The sequence below is a fragment of the Solea solea genome, chromosome 13, assembly GCF_958295425.1.
Source record: "Solea solea chromosome 13, fSolSol10.1, whole genome shotgun sequence".
NCBI classification, from domain to species: domain Eukaryota; kingdom Metazoa; phylum Chordata; class Actinopteri; order Pleuronectiformes; family Soleidae; genus Solea; species Solea solea.
The window spans coordinates 5,794,306-5,814,989 of NC_081146.1; the positions used below are offsets into that span (position 1 = coordinate 5,794,306).

At 39.6% G+C, this 20,684-nt stretch overlaps 2 protein-coding genes across 11 annotated transcripts; both read left to right on the top strand.

The window, feature by feature from the left end:
- The first annotated feature begins 1,529 nt into the window (after positions 1-1,529).
- On the top strand, positions 1,530-11,439 carry znf384b (zinc finger protein 384 b). Of its 9 annotated transcripts, none has more exons than XM_058648273.1 (12): positions 1,530-1,726; positions 4,061-4,128; positions 4,410-4,463; positions 5,343-5,574; positions 6,406-6,519; positions 7,102-7,253; positions 7,327-7,418; positions 8,140-8,364; positions 9,304-9,471; positions 9,603-9,681; positions 9,810-9,968; positions 10,113-11,439. In XM_058648273.1, the coding sequence occupies exons 2-12, from the start codon at positions 4,063-4,065 to the stop codon at positions 10,500-10,502; spliced, it is 1,731 nt and encodes a 576-aa protein (XP_058504256.1). In that variant the 5' UTR covers positions 1,530-1,726; positions 4,061-4,062; the 3' UTR covers positions 10,503-11,439. The 9 variants fall into 9 exon arrangements, with proteins under 9 accessions (XP_058504256.1, XP_058504258.1, XP_058504257.1 ...); XM_058648275.1 differs by having other exon boundaries at positions 7,342-7,418; XM_058648274.1 differs by having other exon boundaries at positions 5,346-5,574.
- Positions 11,440-12,264: 825 nt separating this feature from the next.
- Positions 12,265-20,483, top strand: gnl1 (guanine nucleotide binding protein-like 1). 2 transcript variants are annotated; one of them, XM_058648881.1, is made up of 12 exons: positions 12,265-12,489; positions 13,809-13,956; positions 14,298-14,434; positions 14,563-14,714; positions 16,666-16,737; positions 17,264-17,456; positions 17,557-17,655; positions 17,761-17,943; positions 18,203-18,381; positions 18,529-18,715; positions 19,354-19,494; positions 19,591-20,483. In XM_058648881.1, exons 1-12 carry the CDS (start codon positions 12,417-12,419, stop codon positions 19,854-19,856), a joined length of 1,830 nt encoding a protein of 609 aa, XP_058504864.1. In that variant the 5' UTR covers positions 12,265-12,416; the 3' UTR covers positions 19,857-20,483. The 2 variants fall into 2 exon arrangements, with proteins under 2 accessions (XP_058504864.1, XP_058504865.1); XM_058648882.1 differs by having other exon boundaries at positions 12,269-12,358.
- The last annotated feature ends 201 nt before the right edge of the window (positions 20,484-20,684 follow it).

Genomic DNA, 20,684 nt, shown 5'->3' on the forward strand with positions numbered 1-20,684 from the left:
TTATAAAGGACATGGCAGTTTTATGTTTGCTACGGTTTATTTACACATTGGATATTAGAAGTGAGTTTGACCTCTGGTGGACAAAAGCTGTGTTTCCGAGTCGTAACTGTGATTTAAGAGAAAACAAACTACAAAACAACAATAGTGACGGTTTTATTTTGGTGAAATGTGGGCCCATGTTTCATAAATAATAGCAACGACGTCATGAAGAGGAAATGTGGCCCTGTAGCAATTCATGCTTCTTCAACTTATCAGACAAATGTTCATTTATGTCGATTTATGGCCACACCTGTTTTCATTATTAGTAAAACGGAATTTTACTATATATATATATATATATATATATATATATATATATATATATATATATAAGGCAAAGACATACTATGTCACAATGATGACATTTACAGTGCTAAACAAATGTATTAGACCACCACCCAATGTAAGGTTTATGCCACAGCTGCACTAAATTAACATCATTGGTAATTATCAAATCATTGTTTATGTTTATTTATCAGTACGTAGAAGCCCTTCAACCAGAATTATATTTTAAATGCTAAAATATAATTATCATTGTTGAATTCACTGTTTTTAACACAAAAGCACATTATTATTTCTTGATTCATCAAATTATAGTAATTTGATGAATTTATAGTTAATTAATGTTACACTTGATTAATTTCTGACTTCTCAGAGAAAAAGCCCAGTAAGCCAGTTTGTTATTTGCCAATAAATAACAATGACATTTTTAGTTTTAAACAAGAAATGTTTATGTTTTCTCGTTTCTATGACAGGTGGTCTAATTTGTTAAGCACTGTATGTACATCATGAATACTTATTTACACTGTGGACATTTCATATACTGTAATATTTAGAAATGTATGTTATATTTAATATATACATAAATATATATTTAGATATCTTGAGGAAGAATATATGTGATAATAGCATAAGTGACATATAATATGGTAATATGACTCTCAGTGTGGGGATATATTACACTATGTATTTTATTCATGACATTTCCTTGTGGGATTAAACGTTCCCTTTATTATATCTCTTCCCTCTCTATTATACCAATTCCACATCAGGTATGTGTGATATTTCAGGTGCATTACAGATTGTGCAGATTTGGGGGGACAAAATGTCGGTGTAAAGTTAAGTTTGGCTGTTTTAAAATAAATGTTTTTGGCAATGTAATATTTCTGTACTAGAGGGCAAAGTCAGGGCAAATAAAAATGTAAATATTTAGTATTAGTATACGTGAAAACTCATATGACCAAAACAGATCAGGGAGAAAGAGCATTTGTTAGCTTTGTTAGTGAGAATGAACTTTGTATTGAGGACCACACGTTTCCCAATCACTATTACTTACAAACTGTATCTACTCAAACGTTACAGTTGGAGCAGAAACCATATCTATGGCAGAAACACCGTCAAGACGTGTATTACAATTTCAATTCAAACATGAGCGGTCCCCTTTTACAGGAAGTGACGTCACACCCCGGGCTGCTTTTGTCTGACGGCCTCATCCGGAGGAAGTGAAGCCCAGACGAAGCAGCAGCCTGACCGGAGGAGGAAAATCTTCAAGGAAGCAAAAAAAAAATCGAAAAGAGGATAGAAAAAACTTAAGCGGTTTACAGGAATTTGGACACATTTGGAAACTGTGTCCAAATCGTCCCGGTGTACGGCAGTTTCGGAGAGCGAGACGGACTCGTCGGTTCCGGTAAAACCACTATCCTCCATGCAGTTGGTAGTAAAAACTGGGGTAGGTTTGTAGCAGCAGAGTCGCTGCTACAAACCTACCCGTCTCCACAGCCGGAAGTCTGTGAGGATGGTCTGTTGGGTTTTTTCTCGCTGTAGTTTTTTTTTTTTCATGCTTTGGTTTTTTTCCCTTGTTATTTATCCCCGCACACATACACACACACGCACACTCACTCAGTCGTATACAGTCACCCTGAGCTGCTAACTGTATGTTAATCAACACGGCGGCTCTGATTAACTTGAACAAGCAAAAGGCCGAAATGGAGTCATGCTGCTGTTGTTGAGCTATGGCTCTGAGACTGTAGACATTATACACGACTGATTGTTGACATTTCATCACAAGTAGAGACAACTGCTGACCTATATCGCCTCTGCTACCTCCACTCATAGCTAACTAGCCTGCTGTTTCTGATATTTTAAATACTGTATCCGTATGTTGACGCCATGAACCGAAAAAAACATTTTACAGTTGAAGTTAAGTAAAGAAGGTTAACTAGTACATAACCTAACTGATGGTATAAACAACCCTGTGCTTTAATGTTAACATTATATTTCAAACTAACCTAATGGCCTTTCTCTCTCCAGGAAATATTACAATTTTAAAAACATTCAATGTGTTTATATATGTATTTTCTTTTTCTAATTTGTATTAGAAATTATAACAAATATAATAATATATACAATATAAAAGTTGTTTGAGCAGAATCTATACAGAGCTTAGTATATAGACCGTGTAAAACTGTGTCAAGCATTGCACACACTCACAGATACACATGGCACATTATAGAGTGGCAGTTTATGTGATTTTGCATGTGCCACAAAATGTGCCATTGGTTGTGTTTCGTTCAGAGATCCTCTGCATACCTCTGCATACCTCGGTTGTGACTAGTGCTGATTTAAATCACCTTTCTGTCATCTCAAACCAGTCTAGTCATTCTTCTCTTTCCTTTTTCACACACTGACGTGTGTGAAAATGTCTTTTTTTTTGTCTGGCACAAACACAACACTACTTTTTCCCTATAGGATGTTTAAAAATGTTGATCAGTGTTTCCCAGATGTCGAAATGATGAATAGCATTATTCAGTTTTAATGATTTCTTTGTTATGTGGAGCAAAGAAACCAGAAAATATTCACATTTAAGCAGCTGAAAAATCAGAAAACTTGTATTAATTGTTGCAGCCCTAATTCGAAGTCACTTGAATCACCTCTATAATTAGATATTTACATTGAAAAGTAGGTGAACTGGAGCACCTGATAAAGTGGCTGATTAATGAATATTTAACTTGTGTTATATTGCTACAGAAGAAAATATTTTTTAACAATATTTTATTATCCAGTCTGAGCAATATGTTAATAGCTGCTTTATTTCCAGGTTCTTGTTGCTCACTTACTCACTGTCTTGTCATGTTACTGAGGCAGCGCACTGTCATTAGCAACACTTGTGCTTTTCCTTCAATGGCAAGTTACATTATCTGCTGCTGTGAAATGGGCCTATTTGTAATTCTGTTGGGAGTATGCACTAATAAAATGTAATATCAAATAACTATGCAAAGCACCTAGAGGCAGCTCCAGCCTTATTACTCATCTTAAAGAATGGCTGTTATGTTAAAATATGACTTTCACTATTCCACTTGATATTTAACTTTCATGGTACCTACCTCCTATGTTTAATTCCTGTCTAATACATTTACCACTAAATAATCCAGGATCCATGTGAACGTCCAGGAATGAGCCCTTAAACATTAGACATTATTCAAGTTGTATATGACAAAATGAATTAACCAGATGCTTTTAAATGTTGTCATCATGTCTTCCCGATTACACTGCAAAGTAATGGGCCACTTAATTACTCATTAGTACTATTTCTTAATCATTCTGCTAGTAGTATCATGCTGCTCTGTTTTGTTAATGTAGACTACATGTGTTGCTGTTGAGGGTCTATTAGATGCAACATGCCGAAATGATAAGCCTAAAGCAAAAGCTCTGCAATAAATCCAACACTGACAATGGTGCTTATGGTCAGTTTTGTTTTAGAGTTGTGCTGAAATTGATTTCACTTCATAGGCTCTTTGGCAGCTACAGTTTGTAATGCTCTTGAATTGTATTGCCTTATGTTAAAAAGTTATTCAAATCATTTATCAATTGCATCAGCACCACAAACTACAACATCTATAAAGACCATAAAGTTGGGTCTTACTCTTTTGTTCATTGATCAACAAACTGCTTTTTCCTGCAAGCGCTATTTCACTGAAGTCTGTAAAGTTACTTAACTGTTGCTGTTTTTATGTCCTTGCAGAAATGATGGAGGATTCTCATTTTAATTCATCATATTTCTGGTCTCCTGTCCCAACGGTGCCAGGACAGGTAAGACTGAACACAACATGACAAGTACATGTTAGGGCTCTCACATTTATTGTAGTACCACGGTAATGTCTTCCTGTTACACCCACCATTAATTTGAACTCATTACCACCAAAAACAAACTACAAAAATACACCAGATACACTGTCAAGGGAGATGATGGCAGTCCCCTATGTCATCATCTCCCTGACGGTAGTTAACCATGGTAAATAACCTTTTACTGCTTTTTAGTGATAAGTGTCAATAATCATTTGTTTATAAAGATGGTTCATTTTTTCCTGCAGCATCAGCTGACGTCAGCTCAGCGGACATTTAGTGGAACCCATTGGAACCCACAGGTTTATTATGTTTTTTTACTTTAAAAGCAGATGAGTTTTAAGCAACATGATGTATTGTGTGGGCCACAAGGTGGTGTACGTTGCTAGCACTGTTGCCGACTGAAGGTTGCCAGTTTGCATCCTATCTCAGGCCTTTCTGTGTGGAGTTTGCATGTTCTCCCAGTGTGTACGTGGGTTTTCCCAGTTTCCTTCCTCCCGCAGTCCAAAAACATGCAGAAGTTAATTGGAAACTCTAAATTGACCATAGGTGTGAGAGTGAATGGCTGTTTGTATCTGTTTGTTGGCCATGTGATGGATTGGCAACCTGTCCAGAGTGTACCCCACCTTTTGCCCTATGTGAGCTGGAATTGGCTCCAGCAGCTCCACAACCCTCATGTGAGGATGAAGTGGTAGACAGTGAATGAATGGATGATGCATTCTGTGACTTTTTTTTCTCACCCTGCACTGCAGCTGTGGTGCAACAGCTGACTTCCTGATGACACACAACTTATTTTGAATCAGTTTTGGTGCTAATGCTGTCACATTTTTTATTTTAGATACAGCTTTATATTGATGTTTTATGGTTTTCTGTTATTTTCATTAATTGCTTATCCCACTCTTTTTTTTTTTACTTAGATTTAGTGTGTTTTGATGTCACTTATTCTGTTTGTCATGTCTGTGCAGTCTATAAGATGTTTGTTAAGGGATGTCTCTGTCTTAAAACTGCAAAACAAATACACCTACAGGTACAAAAACAGGGACTTGAAACATCCAGGGTCTTCTGAAACTATTTCCAGATCTCGCATGTCAGAGCTAAATAATTTCATGTGACCAGAAAAAGAGGACTGGAGGAGTCCAGCAGGGTCAGATCAATATCTGATCAAATATCCTCTCTCCCAGCAGATTGAGAATGCCATGTTCCTGAACAAGATGAAGGAGCAACAGGAAAAGAATGCCTCTTTCTCTTCTTCCTCTGCATCCCACTACCAGACAGCTCTGCTCACCATCCCTACTCCTGGGGCTAAGACAGATGGTGGAGGGCAGGCTGGTAGTGCGGCACACCTCCACCCTCCTCACAGCACCCAGAACATCACGGTGCTGCCTGTCCCTTCCACAGGCATCATGACAGCAGGTCAGTGTGGATTTTCTCTTTTTGGGACTGTTCTTGTTTGCAGTCAGATCCTGTTTAGTTGTGAGTGATATTGTTGTGTAAACATTGGCTGGACTAAAGAATGAACCTCAATTTGTCTTAATTTGTGCTGCAACATTGGGGCTTTCCTCAAATAATATAACAGTAGCACTGTTTTGTCATTACTTGGGTTTCCACCAGATGTATGCATAATTTTGATTTGCACATAAAAAAAACACTTGAATGTAAACATGGAATATTAAAAAAAGCCTCGAAATATCACATCAAAGTTTTTATGGGTGAAGTAGGTGCAAAACAGTTGGCCTTTCAATAAAAAGTACATGTGAATTAAAACAGTTTCAGCTAATAACAGGATGTTTAGAAATCACATGACTGAAACATCCCTCTCACTTCTGCATTTCATTGTTCTGGAAAACAGTGGAAATGTTAACTACAGTTCTTTATTCTAACAGCTATCACTAATCAAGAGTGTTTACTCAGTGACATGGGTCAAGTCTCCAGTATCCCATAACTCATTATCCAGTCTGAACCTCACAAAGAGGCTGAGGTTAGTCTGTTTGTTAGTGAATACATGTCCCATCATTAAATGAAGTGACATAGAATACTAATGTCAGCAGTGAACAGGAAGTGGGCCAAAAGACAACATCAGTGATGACAGCTTTCATGCGTATAGCATGTTGTTAATCCAGTTTGGGAAACCGACACTAAGAAAGTCTGGACCTGAAAACTGTCCACGATGATCAACTTTGAATTCCCGTGTGAAACTCTGCCTGCAGTTTTCTCAATAATGTGATTTTTTTTTTCTGCCCACAGCGGGTTTAGTCATCACAACTCCTCAAGGCACACTAGTTTCTCCCACCTCCTCTCAGTCGTTTGTGTCTGGTCATCCAGCAACAACCATGATTGTTTCAGCGCTGCATTCTTCAGGTGAAATACACATCATACCACACATGCATAACACATACAAGCGCTGCAAACAGCAGTTACATCATTGAGTCATTAAATGTGGTTTCCCAAACCACAAAATGACAACATCCTCAAGCAGTTTGTTTTGTCCACAAACCAAGGATTTTCAGTTGTCTTTGTCATAGAGGGGTTTATCAGAGAAGTGTTTTCAAACGTGATCACGCCTGCTACATGATTCAAAAAGTGGTCCTTTCATCAGGCCTGGGCCATGGGAGAAAAAAGTAAATAGTACATTTTCTTCAGCTTGTTCTTGGAGTTAAAAGCATATTGTTTGAGCAGCACATTTTCCCAAGGATTTTCATAATTTAGTTGGTAAGCAAAAATAATCTTTCACAAATGAAAAGTTGTGTGTCACCTTGAAATATTCATGTGATTTCACCAAGACATTGTCCTTCAGGAAGAACAAAGCATCAGTTGTCACAAATGATCCAGTGTTATGTCCTTGCCAATTAAAAAGTCAGTTGTGCATGATTTGATTTCCTGCACCTCACATCTTTAAAAAGATAATTCTTTCCTCTCAACATTCTTCTTTTGATTTTGTAGACAAAAAAGAGGGGGATGGGACATCCCATGTTGTTGTGATGCCTACGCCCTCAAAACGAGGTAGAAAGAAGAAGTTGACAACAGTGGCCCACATTGGTCCTGCTGGAGGACATGAAACACTAGTACTGGCACATTTGACAGCTGGTGGCCAGGTAGGAAAATATAGATGTAAATAAATGCCATGTAGTCCATTAATCCAATAAGTAAGAATTTTATTTTTGGCAGGTGGCATCTTTGCAGCATCACAGTGGAGACCCATATGACCTATCCAATGAAGAGGAAGACCATGGTCCAAAGGACAGCACAAAGACGTACAGGTAAGATGCCAATAAATAATAACCATCACCAGCTGTTTATTCCCACTAAATGTTGCTCTAGCTTTGGAATGCAAGCACACCTGTTCTCTGTGCCCTGTCCAAATCAGCATAGAGATGTTGCGCTTTTATCAATGAACTTGCCGTTGCTTGAAATAAGCATCTGACACACACGCACAACTCCTCTAAACACACCTCACTGCATGTTGTGGCAGAATGTGCTTTGTAGTGGACATCTGAGTCCGTCTCTTTATGTATTTGAGATACAAATACATGAAAGCTTTGTAGATGCTCTTTGCACACACTGGACATGACCACTGCCTACTGTCTTCTGTCCTCTCTGTCTTTATATCGCATGCTCTGTCAGCTGTGATCTTTCAAGCACTCGTGTGTCCTGCTCTGTCACTTTTTAAATTAATTATGTACCTTTACCCTTCAGTTTTCGTCGATATCTCCTCTGACAACAGCTTTCCCTGTGTGTATGTCTCTTTCAATTGCCTGAACCAATTTTTGTCTTCATTGGTTTCTCTTTCTCTTTTTTGTCATCATTTCTTGTCACATCTCATTTTGTCCACCATTTTCCTCTCTCCTTTCGTCGCCCTCTCCTGATTTCTCATCTTCTCTTGTTTTCTTGTATCTCCTTCTTTGTATGTATCCTTTCTTTCTACCCCCTTGTTTTTCCATCTCGTCCTCCCCTCCATTCCTGTGTCTCTTCCGCCTGTAGGTGCCGGATGTGTGCGGCGACCTTCTTCAGTAAGTCTGATATGCAGATCCACTCCAAGTCGCACACAGAGGCCAAACCTCACAAGTGTCCTCACTGCGCCAAGTCATTCGCCAACTCCAGCTACCTGGCCCAGCACATCCGCATCCACAGTGGGGCCAAGCCTTACACCTGCTCCTACTGCCAGAAATCTTTCAGGCAGCTCAGTCATTTACAGCAGCACACACGGTACTGCAGACCCCCCTTCCCCACTTCCTGTTCCCAACTTCGCACCATGTTCCCTGTCCTTTTAACTTGTCCTGCCAAGTTCCTTCTTGAAAACCCAGACCCTGTGTCCTCTTCTTCCTCCTGGGGAAGAGAGCACAGTGGTCTGCAGTTGCATATTACATTGCTACATGGACGTTTGCTCGCATGCTGAAAAGTGACCTTTTCTGGAAAATTAGAATTCAAATCACACCTTTTAAGTTGGACTTCCATCCATAAAAAGATTATTCATAATTTATACACAAATCAGAGTGGCTATTAAAAATGCATGAAGCTCTTCAGTGTTTTTCCAATTGTGTGTGTGTCTGTGCTCACCTCTTGCTTTCCTAAATAGTGTTTGCATGGAATTGTGTTTTTTTCCCTCTTTAAACACCTTCACGTGTGACTTGTCTGCATGTTCTGTTATTCCCTCTGCTTGTTCCACAGAACCACACACATTACACGTTTAGATGTTCACGCAACTTAAAAAATTTAAAACTTAAAGACGAGCTTTGTTCCATTAAACCTTCCCATCAAATCCATCGTGTTACTGATTATCCTACTGATGTTTTTGTTCTTGCTTTCACTGTTGAATGGCCATGCTCAGTAGAGATCTTAGCTGCCGTGCTCTGCTTTCATACCATTGCTCTGTTTTTGTGTGTGTCCTTTTATCAACTGCATTTCTGGAGTTTTATACTGATTCTCTCTAATTGGAATTATTATGCTTAATAATATTATCAAAGTATAATAATTGTCTATACATTTTAAACATCTACTTTTTCGACGCTCCACGTCTCTGTGCTTGTCAGGGAGTCCCTTCTTGATTGGTCTTGAGAAATTCAAGGAAGTTGTATTGTCTTTTCACTTTCTGCCCTTGCAATCTCATTTCCCTTTCTCTGTCACCCTCCTGTCTGGCCTCATCAGGAATCACACAGAGTCAAAGCCTCACAAGTGTCCCCACTGTACCAAGTCTTTTGCCAACTCCAGCTATTTGGCCCAACATGTCCGTATCCACACCGGAGTGAAACCCTACTCCTGCTCCTACTGTCAAAAGAGCTTTAGACAGCTCAGTCACCTTCAGCAACACAACAGGTAAGTGAATCACTGGTCTTGGGTTTCTCATTTGCCCGTGTGTTTTACTGCAGTCAGGTTAGATCACCCTGAAGGCGATAGGAGTGCGAGTGTGTATGTACACGTTTGTGTTTGCTTGTGCTTTTATGTAGGATTCACACTGGAGACCGACCGTACAAATGCATCCATCCTGGCTGCGAGAAGTCCTTCACGCAACTCTCAAATTTACAGGTGTGAAAGAGTTTAGATCTCAAGCAGTGCATGTCATGTCTGTGTTATTTCCTGTACTACAAAACACTAAACTGTGCTGTGACCCTACTTTAGCTTTTTTCCTGTCTTGATTAACATCTTTTTCTCAGTCCCACCGGCGTCAGCACAACAAAGACAAGCCCTACAAGTGCACCAACTGCAATAAAGGATACGTAGATGCAGCGAGCCTGGAGGTGCACATGTCTACGCACACCGTCAAACACGCCAGAATCTACTCCTGTGGTCTCTGCAATCGCACTTATACCTCAGTAAGACAAATGTCCATTTCTGAAGAGCATTTCTACATGAAACATTATGAATCTACTCACTGGCAACAGACGCCTGGCAGCTACTTTACATCATGTAGTCACATGTCCACTGTTTCCCCTCTACCTATCCTCCCCTCATCTCAGGAGACGTATCTGGTGAAACACATGGAGAAACACAACCCAGACCAGTTGACTGCAACAGCAGTCGTGGCAGCACAGTCGGAACAACAGAACCAGAGCCAAACCCAGGGTCAGGCTGGGGCTCAGAGCCGCATTGAGGGCTCAGATAGAGGATCGAGCCGTGGTGGGGGAGCTGGAAGTGGAAGAGCGGGTGGAGGTCAGCAGGGACAGAGCCAGGGTAACTACCCCCAGACAGACAGCATCCCCTGTCCATTTGACCTGCACCAGTATAAGACAGTGTCTGCCAGTGACATCCAGTACAAACCAGTCAGTGTGGCTGACATTGCTTCTCACAAGGACCTCTGTCTCACTGTGTCAGCATCCACCATTCAAGTGGAGCATCTCAACTCTTAGAGGTGAAGAAAAGGAGGGAGTGTGGGGGACGGGGAGGTTAAAATTAATTCAAGAATGCAAGAAATGGAGGATGGAGAGTCAAAGGATAAAAGCAATACTAAGATGAAACAAGAACTATGGAACATTTAACTGTTCCTGAACAGTGGCTTCAGGCTGACAGGACAATGATAATGGTGACTCAGTATACTGAAGACTATAATTTTGTTTTTTGTTTTAGTTTGTCTCTTATTGTCTTTCTGCCTTTTTGATTTGTTTTCCCTTTGCTTAGCTGTCCTGTCTTGGTATAAAGTGCATGTAAAAGCTGCAATAAAGTGTGTTTGTCCATCACAGTGATGGTTTTACAAGAGGAAGAGAATCAAAGAAACAGTGCTTCTGTTGTTTTATCACCTCCTACTCTTCCCGACAAATACAGACTTGACCATAGCAACTTATGGTCTCTCTGTCGTTGAAATTGGTAGTTAATTGTGAAGGTAATTTTTTATACTTTCATACGGTCTTTAAGTTTTTATTGTGTTATTGCCTTTACTGTGTTATAAATTATGTGACTGCTATGAATTATTTTTAACCTCAAAGGGATTTAGAGTTCATTTCTTTTTCAGGAAAGAAAAATATCAATCAAGTGTGTATATATAGATATATACTACCAGTTCATGAATAATGATTGTATATTAAAGGGATGTGGTAATCCATAAACCTATCTGGACCCACTGACAGGCCTTCACATGACCTTCGGGGAAGTAATGTGCCAGTTCATGTTTCATGTGATCCTTTTGTGTACTGCTTTGTGCATATGTTCCATAAGTAATGTTATTCAAATGTGTATTTGTTATAAAACTTCCACGATAACATTTATAATGCTTCTTTATAGACATACTGACACATCAGAAAAATTGTGGGGGTGTTTTCTGCTTTTAATACAATAAACCCTGTGAAATGATCTCATTGGCAGTTTTTTCTATCCCAGATTAATGCCAAATCAAATGCATATCGCATACAGGTACATACAACTTCATCTGTCCTTTGAATTGGGATACTATATCCCACTTCTGATCTAATGAGGTTTTTTGTATTTCTGTCGATCTCTAAAAAGCCTAACCAGGGATGAGGATTACAAATTACAATTACAAAAACCGATACATAATCACTATGTCTTATAGTCTATGCTTATCCTTATATTTAATTTTATCAATTGATATATTATCTGTAAATAATTAAATGTAAAACCCTAAACAAACCAGACATTCAATAGCAACCTCAGGCAAACACATTATAAAGAATATGTTTTGCCAGCTGGCCTACAAAGGCACTCAAACGTAATAACGTTTGATTGATTTTGTCAATTACCTTATTGATGAAAAACCTTCATTTTAGGATTCGATACTATGTATTTATATTTGTTTATACATTTTATTTTGTATTTTGAAATATATTACACTCAGAAAAATACACGGAGAAGAGGAAAATATGCTGCGTATGTAATACATAGGTATGTGATTGAGTTTATTGTTGGAAGCGTGTATCTGCAGGAATGTGCAAATGTGTGTGAGGTGTTTACAAAAGTGGACAGTACCAAAAGAGGAGGGGGTTTACCGATTTACAAACACAAATCTTCACAGTTGCTCTGAGTAATGATACTCGGATTAATACTGTTCACTCGCAGAGAAGCTCTCTGAACAGAACAATCTTATAAAAAGTCAAAATGACCAAAGATCGCGTGGTTTGTGATCACTTGTACTTAGTTTGGCCCACCGCGCGCTGCAGTCTGCAGTGGACATGGCGTCACTGAAAAGTGTAGGAGTCGAGAAACTTCACCCATGTAAATAACGACTGAAGCAAAACTGCGTGTCAAGCTGTAGGTAGGAATATATAGTTTGTAGATTTTTAAATACTATATTAACCAGCTCGTTTTTTAGTATGCCCCGGAAAAAGCCATTCAGCAACAAACAGAAGAAGAAACAGCTGCAAGTCAAACGGGAGAGAAAGAGGGGTAACTACATTTGCCTTTAGCGTTACCGTGCTAGCGTTGGCAGTTAGCTAGCGGCTCATGCTCCACAGCTAACTTCCACAGCACGCTGTTTGCTTGTCAGTGAGTCTGTTGTTTAACGTTTAGATTTATTTGCCTGAAAACACAAGAACCTGTAAAGTAAACCTTCATGTTCTATATTAGCTAGCTCTACTTACAACTTGCTCTCGAGTCTGACCTGCGTATAACATTATGAAAAAGCTGACTTGCTTGTGCCAGAAGGGTCAACAACGCAGTTTTAATAGTTAACAATAGTAGACACAACACCAAGCAATATGACAATGTGTCCATTAGTCAATATTTCCAGGTGCTGTACATGTGCATGTGTTTGAGAGACCGTAGAAGTGCTTTGTAGTATCTTGAGCTTCTTCAGCTAATTTCTTCTAATCCGTTATATAAAGTACTCTGAATCACCCCTGTGTCTGATTGCTGCCATACACATTAACCTACCTTGCCTTAATTACCATCAAATGTAGTAAAATAATCATAAAAGTACATAAAATAAGTATAAAAGAGTACTTATGAGTACTTCTTCCAATATTAGACCTAACACTTTTAAGGTATCACAATGAATTCACTAACATTAATTGACACTCATATTTCAGAGTCCATGCATATAGTATGCAAGATTATTATCTATTCTGGTCTGTCCTCTGTGCAGTTCTCACTCAAACAAGCAGGGCTAATTAAAACGATACTTGCATATCTTTTTAACATGCACATATTGGGAGATGTATTTATTTGAGATCATTTGAAACAAATCCCAATAATTATAAATACCAAAGAATGTACAATAGTAGGGTAGATCAATTCATATTAAACAAGGTCAAGTGATCTGTGCATTGTGGTTAAACAGTCCAGGGCAACAGTATAGAGTTACTAACGTCAGAATAATTGGAAACAAGTACCTCTAATTTTCTACATGGAAAGCATGAGTCTTATTATATCAGTGAATGTTGGTCACCTTAAACTGCTGATTATTCGCATTATCCATTGATTGTTTAGTCTATGAACTAGTAAAATAGTCCAAACTGACATCTTCAAGTCTTGAATTGTAAACATTTTCAGTATGCAATCATGTAAAGCATGATGAAAAGCATAAAACAATTCAATTTTTGCCTATAAGAAAACTACAACTAAAACAGTTATTTGTTTTTCTTAATAGTTAATGATTTGTACCATCTATTACTTCACGAATAATTGCTGTTAGAACTTGTAAACATCCATTTTTAAAAAGAAAAGAAAGTGCATTGATGTATGCTGTGTTTTGCCCTCAATCAAAGGTGACACAGGTTCTGGACCTAGCAGTCGCAATGCCAGTGTGGAGCGAGGAGGAGATCGTCAGTCAGATACTTCAGACAGTGAGACCACTGATATTAGGAGAATAAACCAGCAGCCTTTTGGTAGAGATGGGAGACATGACCCCAACAGGTGAGTGGGCCGTGTCATTATGAACACAAATTCTGCTGAGATAAATATAGATCACTGTGTGACTTATTGTCATCATAAAAAGAGTAACCTGATGTGTCACCAGGATGCTTACAACTTTACTTGATAGCCAAGTATTGTCAGGGCATACAATAAATAAGAGTCCTGATTTTAAAACCTGCAACAGTAACTTCCTTTATTATAAAAGACCCACTTTATATCTTAATTGTTTTTGCCATAATAAACCCTTACTTTAAATGATCTTCTCTAAAATGTAAAGGTTCTTATATAAGTCAAATTCAATTTTGACATTTATTTTAAATGATCATCATTTCTCTTCTCAGGTTCCGACTGCACTTTGAGAAAGAGAGTAAAGAGGATGTGGAGAAGAGAAAGAAGTTGGCCATGGAGAAGACGTTGCAGCCAGTCTTAGACAAAGAACTTGAAATCAACATCAATGACATATATCCCTCAGAGAAAGGTACAGCTGCTAAACAAATAAATACATTTCAAAAATGACAGTCACAAATTAAGCCAAATGGATGCTCAGATTAGGTCAATAGTTTTGGTCTGTACTTGACACACTGAAACTTGATTATCCACTGCCAGGTCTTGGTTTCCCTCGGCGGCCATCTTGGAATTATGATATGACACGAGAGAGCCTGCTGAGGAAAGAAGAGAAGTCATTCAGAGAGTATCTTGATGATCTGCACTCCAGAAACCCACCAGGCTCTCTCAGCCACTTTGAGCACAATCTTGAGGTATGTAATTTAGCAGACATACTAGCAGAGTTAGTCGGTACTCACACAACATATTTGTTATATAAGTGCAATGTTTTTTGAGGCAGAAAAACTATCTTAATTAGTGCAGAAGAATTCCTAATTTGCTTGACCATTCTTGTGCAAAATTAGTTTAGTGAAATGAATCATTAAACCAGTGGTTCTCTATTATTGCCCCCCCCCCCGAATTTAAATACTTTTGAGAACCTGATAACTGATATCTGTATAAAACACTGTATGAGTTGTCCTGCCCTGCCTCTCACGCCTCCCCTGACACCTCACTACACCCCCTCTCCCGCCCCACTATTTGAGGAGTACTGCATTAAACCAACAACACAATTACTCTGCAGACTAATTTAGCCACTTGCATCTAAAATATGTAAATGGTGGTCACATACAATGAACTAAAAGCATCATTACATCATTTTATGGTCTTTTTTGATGCATTTCTTTTCTTGCGTTTTCCACTGGGAACAATCATCATCCTATCTTACCTACATGCTGTGTTATTGCTTAGCCTGTGAAAATGGTTATATTGTGTTTCAAAGCCGAAAAGCCTGCAGATCATTTATTTCAAAGTGTGTGGGCTGAGCTCAGGCAGCACATCACAGCGGGGCTGTAGCACTTGGTGATGTAATCAGTGACTCTCATTAATCTAGAGATGATGGATATTTAAGTAGTACAGAGGGTGAAAAAGTATATGAATGTGGCAAAGATTCAGAGTTACATCACTACATTACGGAAAAGCTTCCACATAATCATCACAATAAGAGAGTCTTTACACCTGTTAAAGGGATAGTTCAGGTTTTTGGTAGTGTGGTTGTATGACATACTGACACATAGTTGGTTCTCGCTGCGCCATGTGCACCCCTGCAGAAGCAAGCCTGAGATTCATTCATTCATTCATTCATTCATTCATTCATTCATTGTCTACCTCTTTATCCACCACATGAGGATCACAAGGGCCGCTGGAACCAATCTCAGCTGACATAGTGCAAAAGGCAGGTTACACCCTGGACAGATGGCCAGTTCATTGCAGGGCAAACATAGAGACAAACAACCATTCACTCTCACATGTTCACCTATGGGCAGTTTAGAGTATCCAATTAAGCTCTGTAGAGTACCAGGGAAAAATCCACACGCACATTGGGAGGACATGCAAACTTCCAGGTCTTTTTGCTGCAAGTCAACAGTGCTAGCCTCTATTCTAGCCATGAAAAATTGAATGGAAACGAGGAGTTGAAATTCTGGAATGCTTTTACTTACTGTAACAGGTGTACGATGTGCTGTGTTTGTGACACATGCGACAAATAAAAGTATTAATGAGCTGTTCAGCAGTGCTGAGAGCCTTTGCTGCAGCAGCAGTTACAGCTGAAGTGAGGCGTAGAGAGAGGGAGTGAGAGAGAGAGAGAGGAGTCAGTGGGTTGGTGTCACACTTTTTAAAAACTGCTGATGGTTGTGGCATATGGCATGTGGCACATTATCTCAAGGCTATGTACATAGTGAAGTATTATACAGTATATTGAAGAGAGAAGAGAAAACCCAACAGTTCACTCAATGAACATGCACTAGGTGTCAGTGAAGAGAAGAAACTCCTGACAGAACCAGACTCAAAGATGTGCAGCCATCTGCCCCGGCAGGTTGGGGTGAAAGGAAAAATGGGGGACAGAGGAGAGGGGAGGTTTTCACTGACATATCCTGCTCCTCCTCCTCTCTTAACTACCAGTAATAATATTATTCAAATGTTATTTATGGAACATAAATAACATTTGGCATACTTTGTAGGTTGATGGCGTTGTAATTCATTTTTATTAACACCTGTGAAGCAGAGTGATCTACAGTTAAGAGGCCCAGTGCTGTTATACTTGTGTGTGTATATATCTTGGAATGCCTCGTCCAATTAAATGAGTTGACTATGCTTCCCTCTCTGTAGACATGGAGGCAGTTATGGAGAGTGTTGGAGATGTCCGATGTCATTCTGCTCATTGTGGACATCAGGCACCCGGTAAGTCATCTTTCAATGTCTTCAGATTGGATCTGGCCACTAGATGGAGACACGGTCATGATCCATCTTTATACCAAACAGTGTTTTTTTTATTCATCTGTTTGTATATCTATTTGTAATGTGTTTTTCAAGCTGTCTGTTTGAAATAACTGTGACCTTATGTCAATACTGAAATAATCAAAGTAAATGGAAGTAGATATGAAGATGAAGAAAAATAATAAGTGAGTGAAATCGTTGTATTTAGTTTACCTTTCTGTCCAATGTATGTAATTAAGAGTTTAGCTCTGATTCAAAGTTAAACTGAATTCCAAATATCATATTGTAAGACTTCTGCTTCTGACACTTTGTACTCTCTTTATCACTGTCATTGCTGATATTATTTCAGTGAAGTGATTTCACTTCTGCTTTTTAGAGGTTCTAGGTTAATGGCAAAGTTAAAAATGGCACAGCTCGCCTCGAGCCTATAAATGAAATGATATATTGGCTTATTTGTTGTGTTATGTGTGTCCTCGTGTAAACCCCCCAGGTGCTGCAGTTCCCTCCAGACCTGTACCACTACATCTCAGGAGAGCTGCAGAAGCAGGTGGTTTTGGTGTTAAACAAAGCCGACCTGTGTCCTCCCCCACTCGTGATTGCCTGGAAACACTACATGACATCTCAATTCCCCCACCTGCAAATAGTCTCCTTCACCTCCCACCGTGGGCAGCCGTACAGCACAGGTGAGGAGAGGCAGACTGCAGGGAGTGAAAATTGGCATCGGGGGAATATCAGAATAACCTGTTAAAAATACCCATGTCTGTCTGTCTGTCTGTCTGTCAGTGCTCCAGAAGAAGAGGATGAGGAGGAAGGCTGACTGGAGTAATGCTGGAGGTCCTTTAGACATTCTAAAGGCCTGTCGGGAGATCACAGCAGGGAGAGGTGGAAATCTACTCTTTATCTACCGCACACATAGTAAAACCTGTGTAGTGACACATGCATCAGTTTGTCTGCAATATTCACGCCACTTGCTCATTTTGTTCACAGTCGACCTGTCCAGCTGGGAGCAGAAGATTCTGAGAGATGCTAATGCTGAGAGACATGATGGGGAGGAAGCAGATGAGGGAGCAGAATCTGTGCTGGTGGAGCATCAAAGTGACAGCTCCATGGAGATGAGCAGCCCATCAGAGGAGCTCTACAAAGATGGCATTCTCACTTTGGGCTGTATAGGTACAACCATGTGTTACAGAGACGTTCAGCCTTACAGCCATATTGACACATTGAGCACTCACTCTTGCTCAAGCATCAAAAATACCATGATATACCGTGTAACCATTAAAATTAAAAAAAATATACAGGGATATACATTTTTGGTCATACCACCCAGTACCATGTTTTGCCATTGAATTATTGCCAAGCTCTACTTCAGGCTAACATAAGCAAAGTGAACATAACTTGTTGATACTGAAGATCATCCTGTTTTTTCCAGGTTTTCCCAATGTTGGCAAGTCCTCTGTCATTAACAGCCTGGTGGGGAGGAAGGTGGTGAGTGTGTCTCGAACCCCAGGTCACACCAAATACTTCCAGACCTACTACCTCACCCCAACAGTCAAACTCTGCGACTGTCCTGGACTGGTGTTTCCTTCGAGAGTGAACAAGCAGTTGCAGGTATAAACTTACTTCCATGTACCAGGATCACCAAGACACAAATCATGAGAGTTGTTTTATGTAATGGATTCTAAACTTTTAGTATGTTACTACCTTTTTCAAATAAACATTTGTTTTTACCTCTGCCTTTTTGATTTTGTTGAATAGATTCTGGCAGGTATCTACCCAGTGTCTCAGCTGCAGGAGCCCTACAGCTCCGTAGGTTATCTGTGTGAGAGGACTCCCTTCCTCTCTGCGCTTAAGCTCCAACATCCCAGCCTGCTGGAGAAAGAAGCCCACCTAAGAAACGAGGGCTCAAACACAATGAGCTGGACTGCCTGGGATGTGTGTGAGGGTAAGATGATTCACAGTAACACCAATCTGTGATTGATATTCACAATATCCAAAAAAACATGTATTTGAGATGCTAAATTGTGTGTAACTGAGTTCTCAGAGCTACAGGGTATGGAGTCATTGTAGGTTTTCATTTTTATTTACTCTTTCACCAAATCAAATTATTTTGTTGTTTGTAAAGCCCAAATTGACTTCAGTTTCACAGCTTTCCTCGGTGACATGTACAATCTGTTCATGTAGGGACTTTCGCTGTCATTGGACCCTCGTTGTTGCTAAGGAACACATCTTTAGTTTTATGAAGCACATTTTGCACGTAGCACACTAAGTTTGCCATTTACTCAAGTTACTTTCACATCACCTGTGTCTCTGTGAAGCCAAGAGTCACTGCATAAGGACAGCTTCAGTGTGCTGCTGCTTTTATGAGATTATGAGTGTATGAATAAATAAACAGGAAACTGTTACCCTTTCAATTGTTAATAGATTTCGAAGAGTTTTTGGTGAAAAATTAAGGTCACTCCCACAGAGGAACAAGTCGTGATGGTCTTCTTTTTTTTTTTTACATAGGTTGCTTTATAATCTGTAATCAATTTAGAATAATATGTTCGTCATTTAGACCTGTTGCTTTAATCTCTTCTTTAGCTTGGGCAGAGAGGCGAGGATATAAGACGGCAAAAGCAGCTCGCAATGATGTTTATCGTGCAGCGAATAGTCTCCTGCGGTTGGCAATCGATGGCAGATTGTGCCTTTGCTTCAGACCACTTGGCTACAGTTGCCTGAGAGGTAAAATATGCTCTTCTATGATTCATAGTTTCAGCTTCAGTTAAAACAGCAGGTGGGTGGAATGGATTTATTGTGAAAACTATTTGTGGTCCACAGAGCATTGGGAAAATCACCCAGACCTGTCAGAAATCAGGGCACTACAAGGAAGGGTGACCGAGGAGGAAGGTGCTGGAGACCGGTGTGACGAGGAGGACGGGGAGTCCAGCACCGAGCCAGAGGAGGAGAGAGACAGGGATGCAGATGATGATGAGGATGGAGATGATGAGGATGAAGGGTTTGGGCGTCCAATGAAGAATAATGAAAAGCCATCTGGCTTCACTGTCAACATGTACAATGTCCTTCGGGAAAATGACTGTGAGTGATAAAAGACCAGCAGGAAGAGTTAATTGCTCTTCTCATTCCTTTCTTTCCTGAAATGTACATTCCTTCATATTTTTTCTCACAAATCCACTCCTCATATCACTCCCTTCTCCATACATTAACAATACCTGTTCTAACCTGTCTCCCTCTCCCTATAGTATACAGAGCAAACTCATGTATTCATGGTTGTGCCTCTGCTCTGCTTGTTCATTTACAACGCTTGTTCATTAATGTTGCTTCTAGCAAAGGGTTTGGTTTGGTTTGGTTTGATTTCAACTTATTATTTTGCATGAAGTTTTCAAGGATAAGTGAGCAGGTCATTTCCCTCAGGCTGGAATAATCAACCGACTGGATTTCAATCTCTTTATTGATAAGTGACCTCACAGCTGAGATGCCAAAGTTCAGGAATAGATGGGGGGGGGGGGGGGGGTACAATTCACTGTCAATATGATGTCATTCACTGGAGCATGGTGGTCAGAGCAGCTTGAGATTGAAGACCACCCCTCTCCATCTTCATTATCCAGCAAAGTCTGTCTCAACTTTGATGTTGAAGGGTGGAGCTGTTTTTCAGTATCACAACTTTAATAGAGTTTGATTGATTCATTTTTAATGAACTTGGTTTTGATTTAGATTGTCCATTGTGGTTTGTTTAAAGTACTTAACAAATAAAGTTGGATTGGATTGGTTCTGTATCTGAAAGTGATATTTAGTTTGGTGTAGTTCTACACAGTCAGCAGAAGGTTTCAGGAAATCATTGGATGGCAGAGAGAAAAGAGAGGGCATTGTGTTGCAGGGCGATGTTATTTCAGGGATTTAACTTGTAGTGTTTT

What these genes read in the sequence shown, in the direction of transcription:
- znf384b (XM_058648272.1), top strand. Translation starts at nt 4,063, where the DNA reads ATGATGGAGGATTCTCATTTTAATTCATCATATTTCTGGTCTCCTGTC. An exon ending in ATTTGACAGCTGGTGGCCAG is followed by an intron (nt 7,254 to 7,326) that starts GTAGGAAAATAT and finishes TATTTTTGGCAG; the next exon opens with GTGGCATCTTTGCAGCATCA. An exon ending in CACCTTCAGCAACACAACAG is followed by an intron (nt 9,472 to 9,602) that starts GTAAGTGAATCA and finishes GCTTTTATGTAG; the next exon opens with GATTCACACTGGAGACCGAC.
- gnl1 (XM_058648881.1), top strand. Translation starts at nt 12,417, where the DNA reads ATGCCCCGGAAAAAGCCATTCAGCAACAAACAGAAGAAGAAACAGCTG. An exon ending in GGGAGACATGACCCCAACAG is followed by an intron (nt 13,957 to 14,297) that starts GTGAGTGGGCCG and finishes TTCTCTTCTCAG; the next exon opens with GTTCCGACTGCACTTTGAGA. An exon ending in CATATATCCCTCAGAGAAAG is followed by an intron (nt 14,435 to 14,562) that starts GTACAGCTGCTA and finishes ATCCACTGCCAG; the next exon opens with GTCTTGGTTTCCCTCGGCGG.